Source organism: Salvelinus namaycush, chromosome 6 (assembly GCF_016432855.1).
Source record: "Salvelinus namaycush isolate Seneca chromosome 6, SaNama_1.0, whole genome shotgun sequence".
Classification (NCBI taxonomy): Eukaryota; Metazoa; Chordata; class Actinopteri; order Salmoniformes; family Salmonidae; genus Salvelinus; species Salvelinus namaycush.
In genome coordinates, this window is record NC_052312.1 from 37,139,782 (window position 1) to 37,163,508 (window position 23,727).

The following is a 23,727-nucleotide window of genomic DNA, read 5'->3' on the forward strand; positions in this document are numbered from 1 at the left end:
CTGAACCTTGTTTGAAGTCACCAGGTCACATGACCAAGGAGCTATTGAAATTCTACATTTTGACAAATTCATGTGAGATAAAAATGGACAAACTAACGGGTGTGCAATGTGCGTCTATGCCATCGGGTTAGCTACAACCAGATTTGAACGTTTGGAGTAATGGTTAAAGAACTATTGAAATTTGAAAAATGTGATTTGTCACGATGTTGACGGTCCCTAACTGCTGTTGGTGGACGTAAGGAAAACTACAGGCGAATATTCAACCTGAAACTGTCTTTACCTCGGTGTTTTAATTTGTCAAACGGCAGCCAAGCATGGATTCATCAAGTAACCTCATCACCTTGCACTTTCACCACCCTATGAAGTTCATCATCATTTATTTAATCTGTAACCTAATAAACTGTATGCTTTCCCGAGTCCTAGTGGGAGGACCACATAAACATGTCATCCGTGACTCCAAGTTTACTTCGATATGATGGTTATATCAATATTTGGTCATAAAAGCGTTTCCACCTTCATTTCTCGCATAATACATTAACCTACACAAAAATATCCAACCTTATATTTTACCGACAATATTAGCTGTTTCCATCAGGCATGTTGTACTTTTTTTTATCGGACTTGTAGGCCTACTTTATTCGCATAAAAAGGTTGGATGGAAAAGTGGTTAGTCTCCTTTCTAAAAAGGGGCAACTATTTCCCCCAATGTGAATCCTGTTCAGCTCACGAGCCTCAATAATTCTGGACCCTGGGCTTTTTTATTCTGCGTTCCTTTGTTTTGTTTACACGAAGTGTCAAACTTTACCGAATTGAACTTTTTATCCGGATGAGTGTCTGTGGATTGGAGAGGTTTGGATGACCACGGCGTGCCAGCTCTGACCTGACACTAACTGGCTCCTGACTACCAGGAATGTTCCTTTAAAGAGAAAAATGCAAAGAGACGGGGCGGAGCCGCAAGCCCGCTGTCACTCTCTCAGTATTCCATAGTAGATTCACAGTATATCTTCAGGCTATTAGCAAGCAAATTAACTGTAAGGTAGAAGATCCCGACGAATACGAGAGAATGAAAATCAGTCCTCGACTTTTGCAGAAGTAAATGCGGCATAATGGAATACTTTTCCCTGGGTGTCTGAACCTTCTGTGTTGTCAAACTGGGGACTTTGTTCTTCTTTGATCATATCTGATTGTTATTGAAATGGATAGTATAACCTACACTGGCTTTGAACCTTGGCTTTACATTCGCGGATGAAATCTTGCATCTATTTGCCACTTGAATAACACCAACGAGGTGTCGCGTTGCCTATTCACAAGGCTGCTCTCTATGTATCTCATCGGCTAACCTCTTCTTGGGAACACTTGCTCTTGGGTCGGAACTATGATGTGGACTTTGTTTGCTGTTTTTACCTGTACTGGACTATCTGGTATTCTTGCAGGTTTGTATTTTTTCTTTAACAAAAAACCTACTCCTATTCGAATTGGATTCATAGGCAGTGTATTCATTGTGTGCAACAATGTAGCGTTCCCGCTGTCTCGGAACAATACGCGTGATAAGTGCAGCAACGGTGACAAAAGTATTTCCTCACGCTCCGCTCTGTTGACCACCTCGGGTCAACATTCTATTTGTGTGGAGGTGAAACTCGTGTCTCATATCATTGAGATTTTCTCTATAATGTAGAATGTTTTCAAACGAAACACAAAGATACTGATATGTTTTTATAACTATGTAATAACCTCAAAAGACCATAACAATGAAGGCTACTGTGAGCTAACATCCATTGTCTACTGCCAAGAATTGATTTTGAATACCTGCCCACATTATAAACAGAATTGTTGTGTTATATAAAAACATGAAACCCCCGTTGTGAACAGAACAGCCCTTGTGTGCATGTTGGCAGTGGAGAGGACTCTTAAAGATGGCAGTGTTGCCCAGAAGGTGTTCTTAAGTCCCATGCGCAATGCATCTGGAACGTGCCTGGAGTGCACATCCTCCTCCCATAGCTGCCCAAAACTTGATCTGTGTCAAAGTCCACATTGAAGCGTTCAAGTTAAGACTTTAGATTCAAGTTAATATGACATACACACAGACGCACACACAACCACACACACACATCCTCACCCTCCTCCTTCTCCTATAACCTGTCCTCTCTCCCTTCCTATAGATGTGGGTCGTGTAGGGGGGGTAGCCCCTCACTGTGAGAGCCAGGCGTGTAACCCCCGAATGGGCAATCTGGTGCTAGGTCGCAGGGTCCTGACCCAGACCGTGTGTGGCTACAAGGGCACAGAGCCCTACTGCTCCTACTCGGACCCCTCCTCCTCCACAGTGCCCTGCCCCCCGGCCAGGTGTGGGGAGTGCAACGCGGCCCTCCCCCTGCAGGCCCACCTGGCTGCAGCCATGGCCGACTCCTCCTTCCGCCACCCCAACACCTGGTGGCAGTCATCCGGGGAAGTGGAGTCTGAGACTCTGCAGCTGGATCTGGAGGCAGAATTCATCTTCACCCACCTGATCATGGTGTTTCGCTCGCCCCGCCCTACTGCCATGACCCTGGAGCGCTCACAGGACTTTGGGCAGACCTGGAAGACATTGCAGTACTACGCCAGGAACTGTAGTGCCACCTTTGGACTGGAGGAGGGAAAGGCAGTGCTGGACGGGGCCCCCTGCACCTCCAAATACTCTGGAGCTTACCCCTGTACCAGGGGAGAGGTGAGGAGGGTGTGTGTGTGTGTGTGTGTGTGTGTGTGTGTGTGTGTGTGTGTGTGTGTGTGTGTGTGTGTGTGTGTGTGTGTGTGTGTGTGTGTGTGTGTGTGTGTGTGTGTGTGTGTGTGTGTGTGTGTGTACAGAGACAGACAGACAGACAGGAACCAGGTGTTTGTCCAGACAGCAGCTCAGACTCACACCTCTAGCCGTCCAGGATGTGCCCTGTCATGGCACCTTACTTATGGACGGATGAACAGCTGGAAGGAAGGTGGGATGATAGATGTTGGCTACTGTACTACACACAGGAGTGTCCACTCCACTTTCCCCTCATTCATAAGGCTAACCTGCATATTCCCCTGTGTGTTTAAATCATGGGTCTCTAATCTAAATACAGGTACTAATCAAAACCGTGATGAGTTGAGTCAGGTGTGTTAGTGCTGTTCTGGAACTCCAGTCTGCACACCCTAACCTCTCTACAGCTCTCTACTGCCTGGGTAGTCCATAGTACCCAAGCCAGCAGCAGCACTACGGAGGATAGTGTTATTACTACAGAAGGGTTGGTATCAGGTAGGTGTAGGGATATGGCAAGAAAGGGTTCCTGGCATCTCCTTGATGTCTTACTGAAACAGTGTGTGAGGGGTTTCAGCTCCTACCAAGGCAGAGCTAACAGTTCACTCAGTGCAGGGAGATCATGTAGAGCAGGGTTCCCCAACTGGTGGCTCACAGGGCCAGATTTGGTGGTTTTATTAGGCCCCCCAAGTTTTCTGAGAATAATAAAAAACTATATATATATATATGTATGTGTTGTTGTTTTTTTGTTAGACATAAAACACTGTAAAAACACTAAGAAATCAGCTCCAAGTAATTTTCATTTTGAAAATCTATTCCAAGTATTCCCATGCATAATAGAGACACATGATCGTAAACAATTGTATGCCAGGTTTGAAATGATTATGTTTTAGTCAAATATTATATATTTTTGGGCTTCTTGCGGTCAATTTGCAGTCTATAAAATTATTTCCAATTATGTTCCGGCCCCCCGACCATTCGCTTAAGACAAAAATGGGCCGTGGCTGAATCTAGTTGATGATTCCTGATGTAGTGCATGTTGACTCTGTAATGAATCTAGTTGATGATTCCTGATGTAGTGCATGTTGACTCTGTAATGAATCTAGTTGATGATTCCTGATGTAGTGCATGTTGACTCTGTAATGAATCTAGTTGATGATTCCTGATGTAGTGCATGTTGACTCTGTAATGAATCTAGTTGATGATTCCTGATGTAGTGCATGTTGACTCTGTAATGAATCTAGTTGATGATTCCTGATGTAGTGCATGTTGACTCTGTAATGAATCTAGTTGATGATCCCTGATGTAGTGCATGTTGACTCTGTAATGAATCTAGTTGATGATTCCTGATGTAGTGCATGTTGACTCTGTAATGAATCTAGTTGATGATCCCTGATGTAGTGCATGTTGACTCTGTAATGAATCTAGTTGATGATCCCTGATGTAGTGCATGTTGACTCTGTAATGAATCTAGTTGATGATTCCTGATGTAGTGCATGTTGACTCTGTAATGAATCTAGTTGATGATCCCTGATGTTGTGCATGTTGACTCTGTAATGAATCTAGTTGATGATCCCTGATGTAGTGCATGTTGACTCTGTAATGAATCTAGTTGATGATTCCTGATGTAGTGCATGTTGACTCTGTAATGAATCTAGTTGATGATTTCTGATGTTGTGCATGTTGACTCTGTAATGAATCTAGTTGATGATTCCTGATGTAGTGCATGTTGACTCTGTAATGAATCTAGTTGATGATTTCTGATGTAGTGCATGTTGACTCTGTAATGAATCTAGTTGATGATTTCTGATGTAGTGCATGTCGACTCTGTAATGAATCTAGTTGATGATCCCTGATGTAGTGCATGTTGACTCTTTAATGGTACTGCTCCACAGGCTTTTCCCTGGTAGGATTGCCTACATGTAATCCTGTCAACTTTTATGATCCGCTGTATCGTACATCCAAAAGCAGTCTTCCCCTGTGAGTGGTGTGTGTGTGTGTGTGTGTGTGTCCTTGCAAGTGTGAGCATGTGAAAGTGTGTATGTGTTTATTTGAGGGACCCAGCTACTATAAGATACTTGAGTCATGTTGTGATGTGCGTGCAATGCATGTTTGTGTGTGAATGCTTGTGTGTTTTTGTGTGTATGTGAGGGAAGCAGCGAGACACTGTGATAGTAGCATGACCTTTACACTCCAACCTCTGTCTGATGACCCTGGGGTCAGGGGAGGGGTCCAGACTCCAGAGTCCTTTCAGCTCCTCATCACAGAGCCTGTTATACTAAACCATTCTCCACTCTCTCTATCGCTATGGCTACTGTATTTATCTTGTGATGTTCATCATTAACTAAAACCATAATTCTGACAGCTCAACTGTCTGTGGCCTGTCTGGTGATGACAGCAAGGCATGTACAGAACTGTGTGTGTGCTTTACCCTGGGAGCTGAGAGCTGTGCTCTGTGTTTATGTTCATACAGAGGGCAAGGTGCACACGCAAATATGCCTACCCTGTCAGGCTTTCACCTACTAGCTCAATGTGTCAAGTGCATGTGTGTGTGTGTGTGTGTTTAGTCAGTGTTAAGTGTTTGGGCTCCTGCAATCAGATAAGTGTTTAGCTGTGATGGATAGCAAGAAGGAGGGAGGAGGAGGAGGAGGAGTGTCTTAGCTTGGAGCGATACTGTGAGGGAGCAGGTATTCTCAGCTTCCCCCCTCCTTTATCTGATGAACATTAAAAGCATGTCATCTCTTGTGCTGAGAGCTGAACATGTTCATCTGAATGGGGGAAAACCTGGGAGGCTTGTTCAGGTACTAACAGAAGAGGTCTCGTTAGTCTCTCTATTGGAAAGCTCAGGGCTTCTTGTGTTATTTATGAGGTCAGTTGGGCTGGAAGAGTGTGTGTTTAGGTGTTATAGAGACTGTGACCTCCAGGGAGGGAGCCGTCTAAACAGAGCCCCACACACACCTCTCTCCCTGTCTGTCTGTCAAGGAGGAAGTGCCGTTGCCCTGATGGAAGTTGGTCCTGCAGGCGAGACGGCCCATCCCCCTCCTCTCGCTTTCTCTCTTTCTCGCTCTCTCCCTCCATCAATGCCCATTGTTCCTGTTTACCAGAATACAGTCCACAGCGCTTTGATGGAATTAGGGCTGTTAAAGCCAGACTTACACTGTTTTTCAGACTGTAACAGGAAGAAAAGATTATGAGCGTAGAAATGCCACATGCTCCCCTGACTAAGGTTTCTGTGGGACTGCTCTCTCTGTTTCTATGGTTTGGGAGACCATACCCAGACAATGACTTGACATTTCATAAAAACTTTAATGAGAAACGTAATTTGTTTGTTTGTATGTGTGTTAGAGTTTGCTTTCATTGTGTGGGTTGCATAAAGTCTGTGCCCTCCTGGAGAATCCAGAAGGCCTCTTGTGGAATTTTTGCAGGGTATGGGAATGTTGATTGGGTAAGTGTGTGTGTAGTTGGGAATGTTCATTGGATGTTGTGTGTGCAGTTTGGGATTGTCCATTGGGGATGTGTTTGTATGTGTGTGTGTGTGTGTGTGTGTGTGTGTGTGTGTGTGTGTGTGTGACAGTGTTGCTGCGGTGTCGCCGGGCTATCACAGAGTCTTTGTCCAGGGCTGAGTTATGTGGGGCTGCATCACTCGCCCGCTCTTTTGTCTCGTCCTCCTCTCCCGTGGACTGGCGCCCCTTGCTCTATTTGTTGTGTTCCCTTAATTGCGGAACACAATGCCGTGACTCTGTGACCTATTCCAACAACTGGGAACTTAATAGTGCTCCTCCCATCACACCCCAGGCCAGCCATACAGCCAATGGAGACGCAGCATGGGCACGACTCACAAACACACACCCCTCACCCAATGATATCTATATCAGGGATACATACTCTCCTCCAATAACACTCCCTCCCAGCATCACACACTTCCCTCAATGACAACTAACTCCCCTTAAACAAACACACTTCTGCCCCAGTGATATCTGTGTCAGAAACACACTTCTGCCCCAGTGATATCTGTGTCAGAAACATACTTCTGCCCCAGTGATATCTGTGTCAGAAACATACTTCTGCCCCAGTGATATCTGTGTCAGAAACACACTTCTGCCCCAGTGATATGTGTCAGAAACACACATCCCTCTCAGGAACACAGTTCACCCTCAACAAGAGCAGCAGTGTAACAGGTTGCCATAGGAGCAGCCCCCGATGTGATGGCAGTTGTGCTTTGGCTGGGGGGTAAAATGGAGGGATCATCAATTTAGGGATGCAAGACTCAGAGAGGGAGAAAGAAAGAGAGACAGAGAGAGAGGTGCAGAAAAGAAGATGTGTTGTCACCAAGTCTTGCATAATAACATAGTGCCACTAACTCGTATCATTTTGACTGACTGTTGGATTGGTTGATTGACAGGTGATCTACCGTGCCCTCCCGCAATGGGAAGCTCTTGACCCATATGGGGTGGCAGGCCAGGAGCAGCTGAGGGTGACCAACGTGCGCGTACGTCTGCAGGAGCGCCAATCCTGTCCCTGCCAGGCCAAAGATCCCACCGTTGGAGCCCCGCCCACCCAGCACTTCGCCATTTATGACCTCATCGTGAAGGGCAGCTGCTTCTGCAACGGGCACGCCGAGCAGTGTGTCCCCGCGCCCGGTTACCGCCCTGTCAGGGACAGAACCAACCACGTGGTGAGTGTGTGTGTCTGTGTTTGTGTCTGCGTATCTGACTGTCAGTGTGAAAGTGCGTGCATACCCGTGTTCATGCATGTGTTTTGTGTATCAGTCATTAGCATAGTGATGAGGGCTATCACCTTTCTCTGTCCCACTTCCTGTGCTGGGCTTGCTCTGTCTGGGTAGATAAAGAGCTGCCTTTCCTGTGATCCAGATTACAAAGGAGATGTTGATATTGATTCAGCACTGGGCTAATGGTGGTGTTGAAGTCTAAAAAATTGTGGGTGTGTGTGTGTGTGTGTGTGTGTGTGTGTGTGTGTGTGTGTGTGTGTGTGTGTGTGTGTGTGTGTGTGTGTGTGTGTGTGTGTGTGTGTGCGCACTGATAAAGGTGTGAATGGACATGGCTGATTCACAGTGTGTAGATGGACATTAGAGATGCAGCAAGCGTTTCAGACTACCTGTGGAACGCCTATCTCTGCCATCTCCACAAGCAGTTCTGCCCGACGCCTTTTGAAGTAGAGCGCCTATTCTATTGCAATCAGCAGGCCCAGAGAGCAGGGAAAGTGAGTGTGACAAAATAACCTTTAGACTGCAGACACAGAGACAAAGACATAGACACACAGAGACTGTTTGATTGTGGGTAACTATAACTCTGTGTATGAGTGTTAAGCCCACAATAGCAGTGTCTGTGGCAGTATTACAGTATCTAGGAGCTTGTATGTTTGCAGCCGGTCAGTCTGTCTCCTCTGTTGTGAGCCCACTGTAATCAGAGGTGTCTGTCTGTCATCCTCCCCCATAATATCACTGGCTTATCTAGTAACCCAGTGGACTACACCTAGTTAACCTAGTTTGGACTTGACTCTTATCTAGGCTACAAAAGCATCCTCAGAATGTGTTTTAAGCTTTTTAATGTTGATATTCTAAACATTAGGTTATATCACAACACGACCTAACTTTGTAGGAACGTCGGTGTGTCGTGTGAAATGCGGGAGAGTTGGGTAAACAAGCGTTGAGACGGGAGACGGTATGAGGTTATATAAGTTCTCTCTCTCTCTCTCTCTCTCTCTCTCTCTCTCTCTCTCTCTCTCTCTCTCTCTCTCAAACATATCATATCGGTCATATCTACCAAACCCAAACAACCAGAGCACGACAAGACAGAGGAGAGATTAGAAGCGGGATGCTAAATGTTAAGTTTAGTGTTTGGGGCTAAGATCGGGGTTAGGGGGTTGAGGTTTAGGTTAGGTTAAGGGAAAATAGGATTTTGAATGGGAATATATTTTTACTCCCCAAAAAGTCCAGAAAATTCTGAGTACCCATCGCCACGGCACATGGAACGAGGCGGGGTTGGTTGTGAGCGGTGTCGGGCCTGTACCAGCCCCGCCCACCACACGTTTTCATTGGTTGAGGCGCATTCGCATTCCACCACACTCTGCTTTTTGATATGTCAGCACATACAGTACCAGTCAAAGGTTTGGATACACCTACTCATTCAAGGGTTTTTCTTTAAGCTTACTATTTTCTACATTGTAGAATAGTAGTGAAGACCTCAAAACTATGAAATAACACATATGGAATCATGTAATAACCAAAAAAGTGTAAAACAAAATCAAAATATATTTTATAATTGAGATTGTTCAAAGTAACCACCCTTTGCCTTGATGACAGCTTTGCACACTCTTGGCATTCTCTCAACCAGCTTCATGAGGTAGTCACCTGGAATGCATTTCAATTAACAGGTGTGTCTTGATAAAAGTTAAGAATATATTTCCTTCTTAATGCGTTTGAGACAATCAGCTGTGTTGTGACAATGTAGGGGTGGTATACAGAAGATAGCCCTATTTGGTAAAAGACCGAGTTCATATTATGGCAAGCACAGCTCAAAACAGCGAAACCACAGTCCATCTTTACTTTAAGACATGAAGGTCTGTCAATCCAGAAAATGTCAAGAACTTTGAAAGTTTCTTCAAGTGCAGTTGCAAAAACCATCAAGCGCAATGATGAAACTGTCTCTCATGAGGACCGCCACAGGAAAGGAAGACCCAGAGTTACCTCTGCTGCAGAGGATAAGTTCATTAGAGTTAACTGCACGTCAGATTGCAGCCCAAATAAATGCTTCACAGAGTTCAAGTAACAGACACATCTCAACATCAACTGATCAGATGAGACTGTGTGAATCAGGGCTTCATGTTCGAATTGCTGCAAAGAGACCACTACTAAAGGTCACCAATAAGAAGAAGAGACTTGCTTGGGCCAAGAAACACGAGCAATGGACATTAGACCAGTGGATATCTGTCCTTTGGTCTGATGAGTCCAAATGTGAGATATTTGGTTCCAACCGCCGTGTCATTGTGAGACGCAGAGTAGGTGAACGGATGATCTCCGCATGTGTGGTTCCCACTGTGAAGCATGGAGGAGGAGGTGTGATGGTGTGGGGGTGCTTCCGTCCCTCTCCTCGCCCCTACCTGGGCTCGAACCAGGGACCCTCTGCACACATCGACAACAGTCACCCTCGAAGCATCGTTACCCATCGCTCCACAAAAGCCGCGGCTCTTGCAGAGCAAGGGGAACAACTACTTCAAGGTCTCAGAGCGAGTGACGTCACCGATTTAAACGCTATTAGCGAGCACCACCGCTAACCAACTAGCCATTTCACATCGGTTACACTTTGCTGATGATACTGTCTGGGATTTATTTAGAATTCAAGGCACATTTAACAAGCATGGCTACCATAGAATTCTGCAGCGATACGCCATCCCATCTGGTTTGCGCTTAGTGGGACTATCATTTGTTTTTCAACAGGACAATGACCCAACACACCTCCAAGCTGTGTAAGAGCAATTTGACCAAAAAGGAGAGTGATAGAGTACTGCATCAGATGTCCTGGCCTCCACAATCACCCGACCTCAACCCAAATGAGATGGTTAGGGATGAGTTGGACTGCAGTGAAGGAAAAGCAGCCAACAAGTGCTCAGCATATGTGGGAACTCCTTCAAGACTGTTGGAAAAGCATTCCAGGTGAAGCTGGTTGAGAGAATACCAAGAGTGTGCAAAGCTGTCATCAAGGCAAAGGGTGGCTATTTGAAGAATCTCAAATATGAAATATATTTTGATTTGTTGAACACTTTTTTTTGCTTACTACATGATTCCATATGTGTTATTTCATTGTTTTGATGTCTTCACTATTAATTTACAATGTAGAAATACCTTTGAATGGGTAGGTGTGTCCAAACCTTTGGCTGGTACTGTAGATGTAACAGAGTAGCTAGCTACTGGCTAACATTATAGGTTTATAGAGTCATGTCTAACAATACAAATCATTAATTTCTAATCCATTTTTGGGTTCATAATTTCTGTTGGATGTAAATACTTTTTATGCATGCTTATGCTGTTAAAGCAATTGACTTTTTCACACATCGAAAATGTTAGTTTACTCTGTTCCTATGGTTACCGGTGCCCTTTCCTCTGTTTTCTGGAGTTGTGGAATTTGCGATTTGCCTAATTGAAAGTGATGCAAACTAATACAATATTGCCTTTAAATTGTTTAACTTGGGTCAAACGTTTCGGGTAGCCTTCCACAAGCTTCCCACAATAAGTTGTGTGAATTTTGTCTAAGGGACTCCTGACAGAGCTGGTGTAACTGAGACAGGTTTGCAGGCCTCCTTGCTCGCACATGCTTTTTCAGTTCTGCCCACAAATTTTCTATGGGATTGAGGTCAGGGCTTTGTGATGGCCACTCCAATACCTTGACTTTGTTGTCCTTAAGCCATTTTGACACAACTTTGTAAGTATGCTTGGGGTCATTGTCCATTTGGAAGACCCATTTGCGACCAAGCTTTAACTTCCTGACTGATGTCTTGAGATGTTACTTCAATATATCCACATCATTTTCCTGCCTCATGATGCCATCTATTTTGTGAAGTGTACCAGTCCCTCCTGCAGCAAAGCACCCCCACAACATGATGCTGCCACCCCCGTGCTTCACGGTTGGGATGGTGTTCTTCGGCTTGCAAGCATCCCCCTTTTCCCTCCAAACATAACGGTGGTCATTATGGCCAAACAGTTCTATTTTTGTTTCATCAGACCAGAGGACATTTCTCCAAAAAGTGTGATCTTTGTCCCCATGTGCAGTTGCAAACCGTAGTCTGGCTTTTTTTATGGTGGTTTTGGAGCGGTGGCTTCTTCTTGCTGAGCGGCCTTTCAGGTTATGTCGATATACAGTAGGACTCGTTTTACTGTGGATATAGATACTTTTGTACCTGTTTCCTCCTGCATCTTCACAAGGTCCTTTGCTGTTGTTCTGGGATTGATTTGCACTTTTCGCACCAAAATACGTTCATCTCTAAGAGACAGAACGCGTCTCCTTCCTGAGCGGTATGACGGCTGCGTGGCCCCATGGTGTTTATACTTGCGTACTATTGTTTGTATAGATAAGCGTGGTAACTTCAGGCATTTGGAAATTTCTCCCAAGGATGAGACAGACTTGTGGAGGTCTACAATTTGTTTTCTGAGGTCTTGGCTGATTTTTTGGGGGTTTTGCCATGATGTCAAGCAAAGAGGCACTGAGTTTGAAGGTAGGCCTTGAAATACATCCACAGGTACACCTCCAATTGACTCAAATGATGTCAATTAGCCTATCAGTAGCCTCTAAAGCCATGACATCATTTTCTGGAATTTTCCAAGCTGTTTAAAGGCACAGTCAACTTAGTGTATGTAAACTTCTGACCCACTGGAGATGTGAATTATAAGTGAAATAATCTGTCTGTTAACAATTGTTGGAAAAATTACTTGTGTCATGCACAAAGTAGATGTCCTAACCGACTTGACAAAACTATAGTTTGTTAACAAGAAATTTGTGGAGTGGTTGAAAAACGAGTTTTAATGACTCCAACCTAAGTGTATGTAAACTTCCGACTTCAACTGTATGTAGAGTTTACACAAATATTAGCGTCTTAGCTCTACTGTAGGACTCTGAAACCACTGTGAAATGAGCAACATTAGATCTAAATGTTCAATACACAAAAAGTGGACTCGTGAGCTAATGTGGCTCATTTCACAGTTGTTTCAGAGTCCTACAATAGAGCTGATACGCTAACATTTGTGTAAACTCTACATAGTTATGTTCTGTGGGTGTCACTGTGTAGACTGATACCCCGTTTCAGGGGTGCACAATCCATGGGTAAGCCTGTACAGTGCATATAAGTATGCCCCCAAAGCAATTATGCAGTCTTAATACATTCACAGTGGGATTTCAAACATTTTTGTTGTTATTGTAAACAACAGGTATGGCCTAACAGTGAAATGCCTAGGTGCAGGCCCTTCCCAATAATGCAGAGAGAAAGAAAATAGAGAAATAATAGAAAAATAAAACACAATAATAAAAGTAATAATAGATACACAATTGGTGACGATAAATACATGGGGTACCAGTACCGAGTTGATGTGCAGGGGTATGAGGTAATTGAGGTAGATATGTACAGATAACTAGGAATAAAGTGACAGATAATAAACAGTAGCAGCAGCGTATGTGAGGAGTCAAAAAAGTGAGTGCAAAAAAGGTCAATGCAGATAGTCCGGGTAGCTATTTGGTTAACTATTTAACTAACAATTTAGCAATCTTGTGGCTTGGGGGTAGAAGCTGTTCAGGGTCCTGTTGGTTCCTGACTTGGTGCATTGGTTGCTGTGCGGTATCAGAGAGAACAGTCTTTGACTTGGGTGGCTGGAGTCTTTGACAATTTTTAGGGACTTCTTCTGACACCGCCTGGTATAGAGGTCCTGGATGGCAGGGAACTCGGCCCCAGTGATGTACTACTAGGCTGTGCGCACTACCCTCTGTAGCGCCTTGCAGTCGGATACCAAGTAGTTGCCATATCAAGCGGTGATGCAGCCAGGCAAGATGCTCTCAATGGTGCAGCTGTTGAACATTTTGAGGATCTGAGGACCCCTGCCAAATCTTTTCAGACTCCTGAGGGGGAATAGGTGTTGTCATGCCCTCTTCTCGACTGTGTTGGTGTGTTTGGACCATGATATGGCCAAGTTTCCAAGAAAAAGGATATTACAGTTCTTCAGGTCCCGTTGATAGGATAGTCTCAAACGGAGCTCGTCCAGTTTGTTCTCCAGTGATTGTACATTCGCCAATAGAACAGAGGGTAGAGGCGGTTTATTTACTTGCCACCATAGTTTCATCAGGGTGCCCGCACGTTGGCCTTTATATTGCCGGATTTAGGGTCTGGTGTGAGCAGTATGTCCTGTGCCGCTGACTCATTGAAGTAGAAATCTTCATCCAAATCAAGGTTAGTGATTGCTGTTCTGATGTCCAGACGCTCTTTTCGGTCATAGGAACCGATGGCGGAAACATTATGTTAAAAAAAAAGTTAAGATCAGCTAAAAAAACAAAACACAAAATAGCAGTTCAGGAGCCAGGATTTTATGCACCCATGAGTTCAACAGTTTTTTCTGTTTATTGTCAAACTAATTAATTATTGTATTAAATCTTAAATTCTAACAACATTCCAACCGTATTTAGCATTATCTAGTCCAAAGCTGCCATGATTCTATCCACTATTTTTATGTTTGCAACGCTTTTAATGAGGGACTTTTATTCAGAACCGCAAATTCCACTTTTGTGGCTAATTGTTAATGTGGCTAGCTTCACATTGGTAGGGACAAGCGTGTACCAGGGCCGCGTTCAGCAGGAGGACGGACACAACGTTGGCCAACGTTCAGCTATAAATGTCAAATGTAGAACAAACATGCCTCTGATTTAAGAAATCATGTCAGTTCTATTCATGGCATTTGAGTCTGCAACGTTCCAAAACGTTTTTTACTGAACATGCCCAGGCGAACCCATTGAGCAACACGAACCCAGCTCTGCGCATCGCTTGTCTGGAAAGTCTCAGCAAATGAAACCGTGTGGTGGGCAGGGTAGGCCCGGACCGACCTCGCCCACAGCCGACCCCGCCCCCTTAAGTGTGTCGCGGCTAGGGGCTTCTCGAAAATTCATGAAAACAAAGCTCTGTGTGTGTGTGTGTGTGTGTGTGTGTGTGCGTGCGTGCGTGCGTGCGTGCGTGCGTGCGTGCGTGCGTGCGTGTGTGTGTGTGTGAGCAAGTAAGTAAACCCAATAATCAGTGGCCTTGATATTGAGGGCTATTAGTGCCCAGACAGTTTCGTGCAGTCCGAAGTGTTTTTTGGGAGAAACAGTGTTTTTGTTGTTGTGTTGCAGGGCTCACAGGTCCAGACCACATGGGAAGGTGATAATGGTCTGTGTGAGCCACTCTGAGTTGACCACAGAGCCAGTTTTTGGCCCACATCCAACCCTCTGGGCCCATGCTCAGCTACTGGAGAGTTAGCAGCAATTAGCATAGCAAGTGAAGAGGCAGTAAGAGTCTCTAAGGGCTGTAGAGACTTGCACAGTAACTGTAGTCTGAGAATGAGTCTCTGGAAAGGTGTTGGAATTTAAAGACTGCACCTCATGGAGAGTATTGTGCTATACAGGTGTTTGCCTGAGTACACACACACGCTGATGATCGGATTAACACACACACTTATCATGTTGTTTGGATGAATACACACACACGCTGCTGATGAATGACTTAATTTCACATTGGCCCATTAAGCTTTTGATGTGTGAGGGGAAATGGGCGTGAGTGACGCCCATCCTCTGGGTGTGGGGCTGCCAAGGTCTTCCTGAGCACCCGTCTGTACCCTCTGCCACCCCTCCCTGTCCATGTCCAACAACCTCTTTATCAGAGGGTCAGAGTGTTTGAAATACAGGCCTGTCAAAACAGAACACACACACACAAGCTCTTGGAGATTGGGGGGGGGGGCAGGAAGGAGTGTGCGTGCATCTGCCACCCCTCCCTGCCAATGTCTCTCTCTCTTTCCTCTCCTTCCCCACCTCTTTCTCTTCTCCTCTCCTCCCCCCTCTTCTTCTCTCTACTTGCCTCCTTCCCCCTTTTCCACAATCAATCCTGGTTACAGATGATTTCATTCTCATTGATGTAGTGATGTACACAGAGTTCTTTCACTCATTTTCTCTTTGTTTGTCCAATCCAGACCTACCACATCCATTTCTCACACTGTCTTTACCTGTCTGTTCTTATCTTCCTCCATTCTCCTGGTTGATGGAATATGGTTGGGGTTATGTCTTGGGCTGGCACAGTGGCTGGGGTTGAGTTTGAGATAAGGTTAGGGTTAGATCTGGGGTTAGTGCAAGGGCCTGGGATATGTCCCAGTTCCGGTAGCTACAGGTCTCTCCCATGCCTGTGTTTAACCCTCTGTGTGAGCGTCTGTGCAGCATAGGGGAGAGGGCATTTTGAGGTAGAGGGCAGCAGCCTCTATAGCCATACACCGTGGGAAACTGAAACTACCGCAGGGGTTGGAGTGTGTGTGAGCGTTTGTGTTCAGTGTGTGTGTGCATGCGTCTGTGTGCTTGAATGTGTGTGTGTGGGTTCAGGCCTCTCTCTGTGTCTCTGTTCCCCACACAGAGGCACTGTAACCCAAACAGATAAATAGCTACCTCAGATGCCTTGTCAACCTCCCACCTAGAGTACATCATTAACCCGCGTGCATGACATTCCAACTCACAGGAATGACAAGGAGACTGTTATTGCTCTCTCAGCGCTGCATATTTCCACGCACACACACACATACACACATGCTCGCTCACACACACACACACACACACACACACACACACACACACACACACACACACACACACACACACACACACACACACACACACACACACACACACACACACACACACACACACACACACACACACACACACACTCAGACACTGTCCTTTTCAGGCCCCTTTCGTCACTAGGCCAATGTTCATTTCCAGCGATGAAGCCAAACAATCAGTCTCCATTCAGCAATTACAGGACAGGACCTGAAAGAGAACAGGCAGGGGAGCCCCCCCCCGACCCCCAGGGGTTAGACTCGGGGTGCTGCTGCTCTCACGTGGGAACTGCTCTCTCCCTTACACTGACCTCTTTGTCCCCCCTTCCTCTCCCTCTCCCTTTCTCCTTCTCTTCCTCTCTCTCCCTTCCTCTCCTCCTTTCCCTCTCCTCTTCCTCTCTCTCAGGTTCATGGGAAGTGTGTGTGTAGTCACAACACTGCAGGTGTTCACTGTGAGCGCTGCGCTGCGCTCAACAACGACCGACCCTGGCAACCTGCGGACGGACTCACAGGGGCTCCACACGAGTGCAGGAGTGAGTGACACTACTGCTATTCACTATACACTAGGGCCAGGAATTCTATCTGAGGATGGCATCTGGTGAGGAAAAACTCACGGCCCCACTTACAGCCATCATTGATCATGATGACCAATCAGTGCCTGTTTAGAGAAGATTGACAGATATCTGTGATTCTGATGTCCCGTCCTGTCTCCCTATAGAGTGTAAGTGTAACGGGCATGCCCAGAGCTGCAGTTTTGATTGGTCGGTGTGGCGGGAGTCCGGCCAGCGCAGCGGAGGTGTGTGTGAGTGTCTACACAGCACAGAGGGACGCAACTGTCAGAGCTGTAAGACTGGCTTCTACAGAGACCCCCAGAGGGCGCACACGGCCCAGGACTCCTGTAAACGTAAGACAAACTCACGCACGCACACGCACTCCAGATGGCTAAAGCAACAGCTCAAAGTACTTCAAAGATTTCAAGTAGTATTTGAACCCATGTCTGACTCACATTCACTGGCTTGCTCTATCACTCACTCACTGACTCAATCACACAAACACTCACACACATAAACACACACCGTAGGAATCCAGAAAACATGAGACACATACACACTGTATACACACACCCTTACTGGCAGAGCCAACTAATTTCTGTCCGGAATGCTGATTGCTGAGATCGCAAGCCGAGACGTGCTGGATAACGTCGCTCCTGATGGGCACCTGGTTCTTTGTGTGTGTGTCAGTGTGTTTGTGTTTTGTCTTTCACACGGCCTACACTCTCTCTGAGGATTACACATAGATGAATCATCAGACTGGGGCATACCTGGGACCTGAGTGTCACACACTCACACTGCCTACCCCGACCACTGTCCCTGTTGTTATGGCTGTTTGTGTTCTCTGTGAGTCACTGGAGTGGTTCGTCATCACTAATCAACACAGTGGTGGCTCGTGTAAGGAAAAGGAACGGGAAAGGGGGATACCTAGTCAGTTGTACAACTGAATGCATTCAACTGAAATGTGTCTTCCACATTTGTGTGTGTGTGTGTGTGTGTGTGTGTGTGTGTGTGTGTGTGTGTGTGTGTGTGTGTGTGTGTGTGTGTGTGTGTGTGTGTGTGTGTGTGTGTGTGTGTGTGTGTGTGTGTTGTTTGTTTGTGATGGGACTTAAGTAAACACTAGATACCTATCCATAAAGACGACAGTGGCTACATTCTCTGATTATCTGTCTGATTTGACCCAGTGAGCTCAGCCCCACAGTTATGCAGAAGGCTGGGGAGACGCTGGCTGGTGTGTGTGTGTGTGTGTGTATGTGTGCATCACTGCATGCTTGTGTGCATGTGTTTAGGTTTGCCTTTAGGGAAGTCTGTAGCATGTTGGTATTTTCACATTGTCAACAAGTGAGAGTGGAACACATATTTGGGGAATGTTTGTAGACAGGACACATTTAGGAGGCGAACCCCAGTGTCAGAGCGAGGTTGAAATCTGACAACTGAGGAATTTCTCTCCGTCTCTAGGAACATATTTCCAATTCCAGGCATGGCGGAGCTCTTTAAAGAAAACACACAATCGAGCCGCAAACTCACACACACACAGTAACAATGAGTGTGTGTGGGAGATTAATTTTTGTTTGTTTTCTAAGTGGGTGTGTTCTGTGGTTGTTCGGGCAGCTGCTCTGTCACGTATCACTACAGACCCATAATGTTCTCATTGTGAGAGCTCACTGCGTCAACACAACTCACAACACACACACAACTCCACACATTCTCATCTCTAAACTCCAATAATTATACAATTAATGTATTAACAATGTCCTATTATACAACATGATCCTATTATACAACGTGAGAGAGCGAGAGAGAGAGGGAAAGTGTGTGTGTGTGCACCTGTGTGTGTGTGTGCACCTGCGTGTGTGTGTGCTGATGGCTTTGCTGCTTCTAGGCTGCTATCACTCGAGGTGACTGAACACTACAGTCTCAACAGGGCCTCAATAAATGCTTTTCAGGAAGATAAATTATTTGAAGTTCAAGTTTTTTATCGTAAATGGGGAGAACCCTGAAGAGAGAGACTGTCTCTCCTAGCTGCCCTACATATGCCTTTGGATTTAGATGTCAGTGTAATGATTCCCCTGTCTTTGAGTGTGTGATTGTGTGTGAGCAGTTGTGTGTGTGTGTGTGTGTGTGTGTGTGTGTGTGTGTGTGTGTGTGTGTGTGTGTGTGTGTGTGTGTGTGTGTGTGTGTGTGTGTGTGTGTGTGTGTGTGTGTGTGTGTGTGTCTGTGTGGTCTACATGGGTCTTTACAAGGTCTGTTGATAATGAAAGTTACAGAATGAATGAAACTACAGATGCATCTTATCTTATATTTGTTGCCCAGTGTGATAAGTGATAAAGGTACAGCCTTGTCTGGGTCTCAGACAGTAGAGCCTTGTGACATCATCTCCCTGCACCCAGACAGGGGAGCGGGGGAGAGACACAGGGGGTCTGGCTCTGGTTAAATAGTAATTTACTGCCAGTGGGGTAGAATGGAGGGGGGGCTTCAAGCATCATTAAACAACAGAAATAAAGCTCTACACCACCCCTCCTTCTCCCCTTCACATCTCTCCCTCCCTCCTCTTCTCTCTCTCTAGTCCTCCCCCCTTGTATCCCTCGCTCCGATGAGTACAGATTTATGGTGATACTGATACTTTGGCTGTTACTCTCACCCCCTGCAAAGTTCTCTTGTAATTCACAGACTAGGACAGCAAGAATGTGTTTGTGAATTTATGTGTACATTTTATGTGGTGTGTGTGTGTGTGTGTGTTTTCAGCCTTTGCAAGTTGTGTGTTTTATAGGGGGGTTATGGTGTGTGTGTGTGTGTGTGTGTGTGTGTGTGTGTGTGTGTGTGTGTGTGTGTGTGTGTGTGTGTGTGTGTGTGTGTGTGAGGTGGTTGTTGAGTGGGCAGAACATAGCACTGACTGTGCGTGTCCCTCTATCTTATATTGCTGCGGTCTGTTTAAAGAACACACTATCAGCCGAGAGAAGGGAGAGAGACAGGAGGGAGAACTGTGGAAGGTATTTGAGAAAGATGTGTGCTCATGCCTGTGCATTCCTGCGCGTGTGCTTGGGTGCATGCGGATGTCGTACGCGCGTGCATGTATCCTTGTGTGTGTGTGTGATGGCGATCTGATAAGACGATGACAGAGAGACCATTGTGCTTCGTGGTTCGGGAAAACCCTGGACTGTTCCATTCAGTCCAGACTCCAGAGTCCTTTGGGAAGTGGTCTCTCTCCCTCTCCCAGTCTTATCACTTCCTCCTCCAGGCTGGGCTGCAATGAGGTGGCACGCTCTGGAGTGTGTCTATCAGTGTAACAGTTACGCAATGACTAATGAGTGCCTAATAAAGTCATTGGTAGAAAAACGAAATATAAACTGGAAATGTTGCCAACATTAGGGTTCTCAATCTGAATGTGTGCAGTGGTTTACTTTGTGTGGATTTGATTGGCTGTGGTTGAGTGTGGTGGATTTAATTGGCTGTGGTTGAGTGTGGGTGGATTTGATTCGCTGTGGTGAGGTACAAATAGATCCAAATGAATGGCTGTGGTTTATTTGTGAGTAGATAACATTGTATTTGATTAGCTGTGGGGGAGTTATTGATGTATATGTGACTGATGTGCCATGTCTCCTCTCTCTCTCCTCCCTCTCTTCCCCCCAGCATGTGGCTGCCACCCCCTTGGTTCAATACCCTTCCACCTGGGTGGGGGGTCTCTCTGTGACCCTACCAACGGAGACTGTGTCTGCAAGCCCGGCGTGGGGGGCTCCCACTGCGACAGGTGCATGGTGGGATACTGGGGTTTCCATGACTACGGCTGCCGTCCGTGCGACTGTGCGGGAGACTGCGATCCCTTCACGGGATACTGCATGTCCGGGTGAGTCATATATATATGTATATATGTGCAGTATATGTGTATATATATATGTGTATAAATATATGTATATATACACACACATGTACACAAACACACCGTTGGATATGATATATATAATATTACGTTTATATTAACAGCAAGTCTATAATGTGTGTGTGTGCAGGTCAGATCGGGACCTGTATAATCTGGAGGGAAACTCCAGTGAGCTGGTGAGGATCTTTAGGGCAGACGAGCTCTTTTCTGCCCTACACTACTCAGGTTAGACATGGGGTCACCACCGTGTGTGTGTGTGTGTGTGTGTGTGTGTGTGTGTGTGTGTGTGTGTGTGTGTGTGTGTGTGTGTGTGTGTGTGTGTGTGTGTGTGTGTGTGTGTGTGTGTGTGTGTGTGTGTGTGTGTGGTCTGCTCCACAGCCCAGTGCCCAAGCGTTAATGGTTAAGTAGTGAAAGTTATGGTACATCCTTACAAGGGCAGAGAACAACGATCTGTGTGTCTGTGGACAGTTTCCAAAATGTCCCTCTCCTCGATCTCCCAGGGCCTTACAGCTGAGGAAGACAAATTCCTCCTTGATCACACACACACATGCACACTGTCCTCACATTCCTAAGTCACCACTTATCTAAGTCCACACACACACACACCCACCCACACACAGAGCAGGTATCAGTCACATATCCGGAAGGGATATTGGTGTGTAATATGTCAATATGATTGTGTCCCCTGCAGAGAAATGTGAGTGTAAGGAGCAGGTCCTGGCCAACAGCAAACTCTTCTGCACCATGAAGTTTGCCTATGGTGAGTACTGAGACACACATGAACAACAGCGAGAGAGATGGTGGTAATAACACCATATTTGTTTTTTTGCTTCCTTGGTTTCCACTGTGTTGTTTGTTTTTTGATTTTCACTGTGTTGTTGGTTTATTGATAACTCTATGTAAACATTATTTTATTGTACAATAAAGGCTTGTTAAAGGTCAAAATATCTCTTTCCCTCTCTCTACCTATCTCTGTCTCATATCTCTTTCCCTCCCTCCCTCTTGTTCTCTCCCCCTCGTTCTCTCTCCCTCCCTCTTTCTCTCTCCCTACCTCTCCTTTCTCTCCCTCCCTCCCTCCCTCTTTCCATCTCTCCTCCTTCCCTATCTCTCTCCCCCTCTATCTCGCTCTCTCTCTCCCCACTCTACTCCCTCCCTTTCTCCCTCTCTCCTTTCCTATTGTTCTCTCTCTCCCCCTCTCTCCTCCTTCCTTCTCTCTCTCTCTTTCTCCTCCCTCGCTCTCCCTCCATCTTTGTCTCTCTCCTCCCTCGCTCTCCCTCCATCTTTATCTCTCCTCCCTCTCTATCGCTCCATCTTTATCTCTCTCCTCCCTCCCTCTCTTGCTCTCTCTCTCCACTTCTTCTCCTCCCTCTCTGTCTCAGTGTTGAAGGTTAAGGTCTTGTCAGCCCATGATAAGGGCTCCCATGCTGAGTTGGAGGTGAAGGTTCAGAAGGTGTTGAGTCAGAATACTAAGGTGAAGATCCAGAAAGGACGAGTCACACTCTACCCAGAGTCCTGGACCGCACGGGGCTGCACCTGCCCCATCCTCAACCCAGGCCAGTCTCACACACACACCTATGCACACACGCATTCACAGGCACACGTGTGCACACACACACGCACAGTTACGTACGCACACACACGCAGGGCTGCTGAGCTAATGATGTCTCTGTTTATGCTTTGACTACTTAGGTGGGGAGTACTTGGTGGCGGGCCATGCAGACAGGAAGCAGAACCGTCTTATCGTCAACATGAAGAGCTTCGTCAAGCCCTGGAGAGCCAGCCTTGGACGCAAGGTCCTCACACTAATGAAGAAAGACTGCACCTGGTAAACAGACGGGAGGACACTGGGAGATGGACAGACTGACTGATAGATGGAGAGAGAGAGACAGAGAGAGGAGAAAGAAGACACTGCCATTCATTTGTTTTTGCCTTCTCTGGAGGGGGAGTTCTCTTATGGAGGTGGGGACTAAACAGACTATAAATGCCCACCCCTATCTGCCCTGGGCCAATAAGAGTGTGTGGCTGGCAGAGAGAACATATACAGACTCTATGAGCCTCTGTTTGAGTGACAGTTCGGCCCTCTCTTCCACGCGTACATAGACACCCAGCCACTCCCTCTCTGTAGCACTTTAGCCCAGGGCAGAAGGGCCAATAGGATCATGGGTTGACCTCAAGACTGGACAACAGAAGGACACATTTGACCCCTGTAGGAAGGCTTGTGGTGGATGGTGACCTGTGCCTCTTTCCCCAATGTGTTCTGTTCTCAACAAACTGTCTGTCAAGCTGTGTAACAGACACAGATGTGTACACACAGAAGGATGTTGAATAAGCCATACATGCCACTACAGGTGGTTGAGTCCAGGTGTGTTTGCGAATGTGTATGTGTGTTGTGAACTCTGTGTGTGTGTGGCTGCGTGTCTGATGAGCACAAATCCATCCAGCTTCAGTCCAACTGATCCGTTTTTGACTCTGAAATTTGGGCAGGATAACCTCTAGAGATGAAAACAGTCCTATCACAACAACATACACCACTGAATATATATATGACAATACACATATTACCTCCCAATATGTAATACTGCTGTGACCTACAGAGCCCTGAATTCATCTCTATTCCTTCCTATGTCTGCTCCTGTACAGTATTACTTGTATATATCGGTAGAAATATGATGATGTCCTCTCTCTTTCTTTGATGATGTGTTAATGTAATAATGTCATTCCGGTCAAATGTTGAGGCACTACATTTTCTTTAGATTTCCTCACTGTGGAAAAACCCCTGTCCTCCGGGTTAGTGAGGACACAAGACCGATAAGTGGAAGCACACACTCCCTCACACACAAACAAATACTGCTGTTTATAGACTGTAAAACAACAGAGTTACATTTCTCCATCAGGAGCCTTGGAATACCTCAGATTAGTTTGATGAAAATATCCTTATCATCCTTCATTTCCCTCCTGCTCCTCCTCCTGTCTTTCTCTCCCTCACCAGATTAGGTACTAATACACCCCCCCCTCTCCCAAAACACTGACACGTTCACACAGACTCAGGGAATGTTGACCATAACAGAGAGATGGGAGAGCAGACAGAATGTTTGGCTTTAGGGAGAGGGTGTTTGCTGCGGCATTCCGGACCATTCCTGGTGTTCTCGTCAGAGCGACGTGGATGAGCTCAAGGTGCCGAGATATTTCACAC

General features: G+C 46.0%; 1 protein-coding gene across 1 annotated transcript; it reads left to right on the forward strand.

Moving 5' to 3' along the window:
* The first annotated feature begins 1,009 nt into the window (after nucleotides 1-1,009).
* Nucleotides 1,010-23,243, forward strand: LOC120049952 (netrin-4-like). The gene is made up of 10 exons (XM_038996482.1): nucleotides 1,010-1,433; nucleotides 2,160-2,701; nucleotides 7,167-7,439; nucleotides 16,513-16,639; nucleotides 16,825-17,010; nucleotides 20,288-20,501; nucleotides 20,665-20,759; nucleotides 21,226-21,294; nucleotides 21,914-22,087; nucleotides 22,224-23,243. Exons 1-10 carry the CDS (start codon nucleotides 1,376-1,378, stop codon nucleotides 22,361-22,363), a joined length of 1,878 nt encoding a protein of 625 aa, XP_038852410.1. The 5' UTR covers nucleotides 1,010-1,375; the 3' UTR covers nucleotides 22,364-23,243.
* The last annotated feature ends 484 nt before the right edge of the window (nucleotides 23,244-23,727 follow it).

What these genes read in the sequence shown, in the direction of transcription:
- LOC120049952 (XM_038996482.1), top strand. Translation starts at nt 1,376, where the DNA reads ATGATGTGGACTTTGTTTGCTGTTTTTACCTGTACTGGACTATCTGGT. An exon ending in ACGGGATACTGCATGTCCGG is followed by an intron (nt 20,502 to 20,664) that starts GTGAGTCATATA and finishes GTGTGTGTGCAG; the next exon opens with GTCAGATCGGGACCTGTATA. An exon ending in CACCATGAAGTTTGCCTATG is followed by an intron (nt 21,295 to 21,913) that starts GTGAGTACTGAG and finishes TCTCTGTCTCAG; the next exon opens with TGTTGAAGGTTAAGGTCTTG.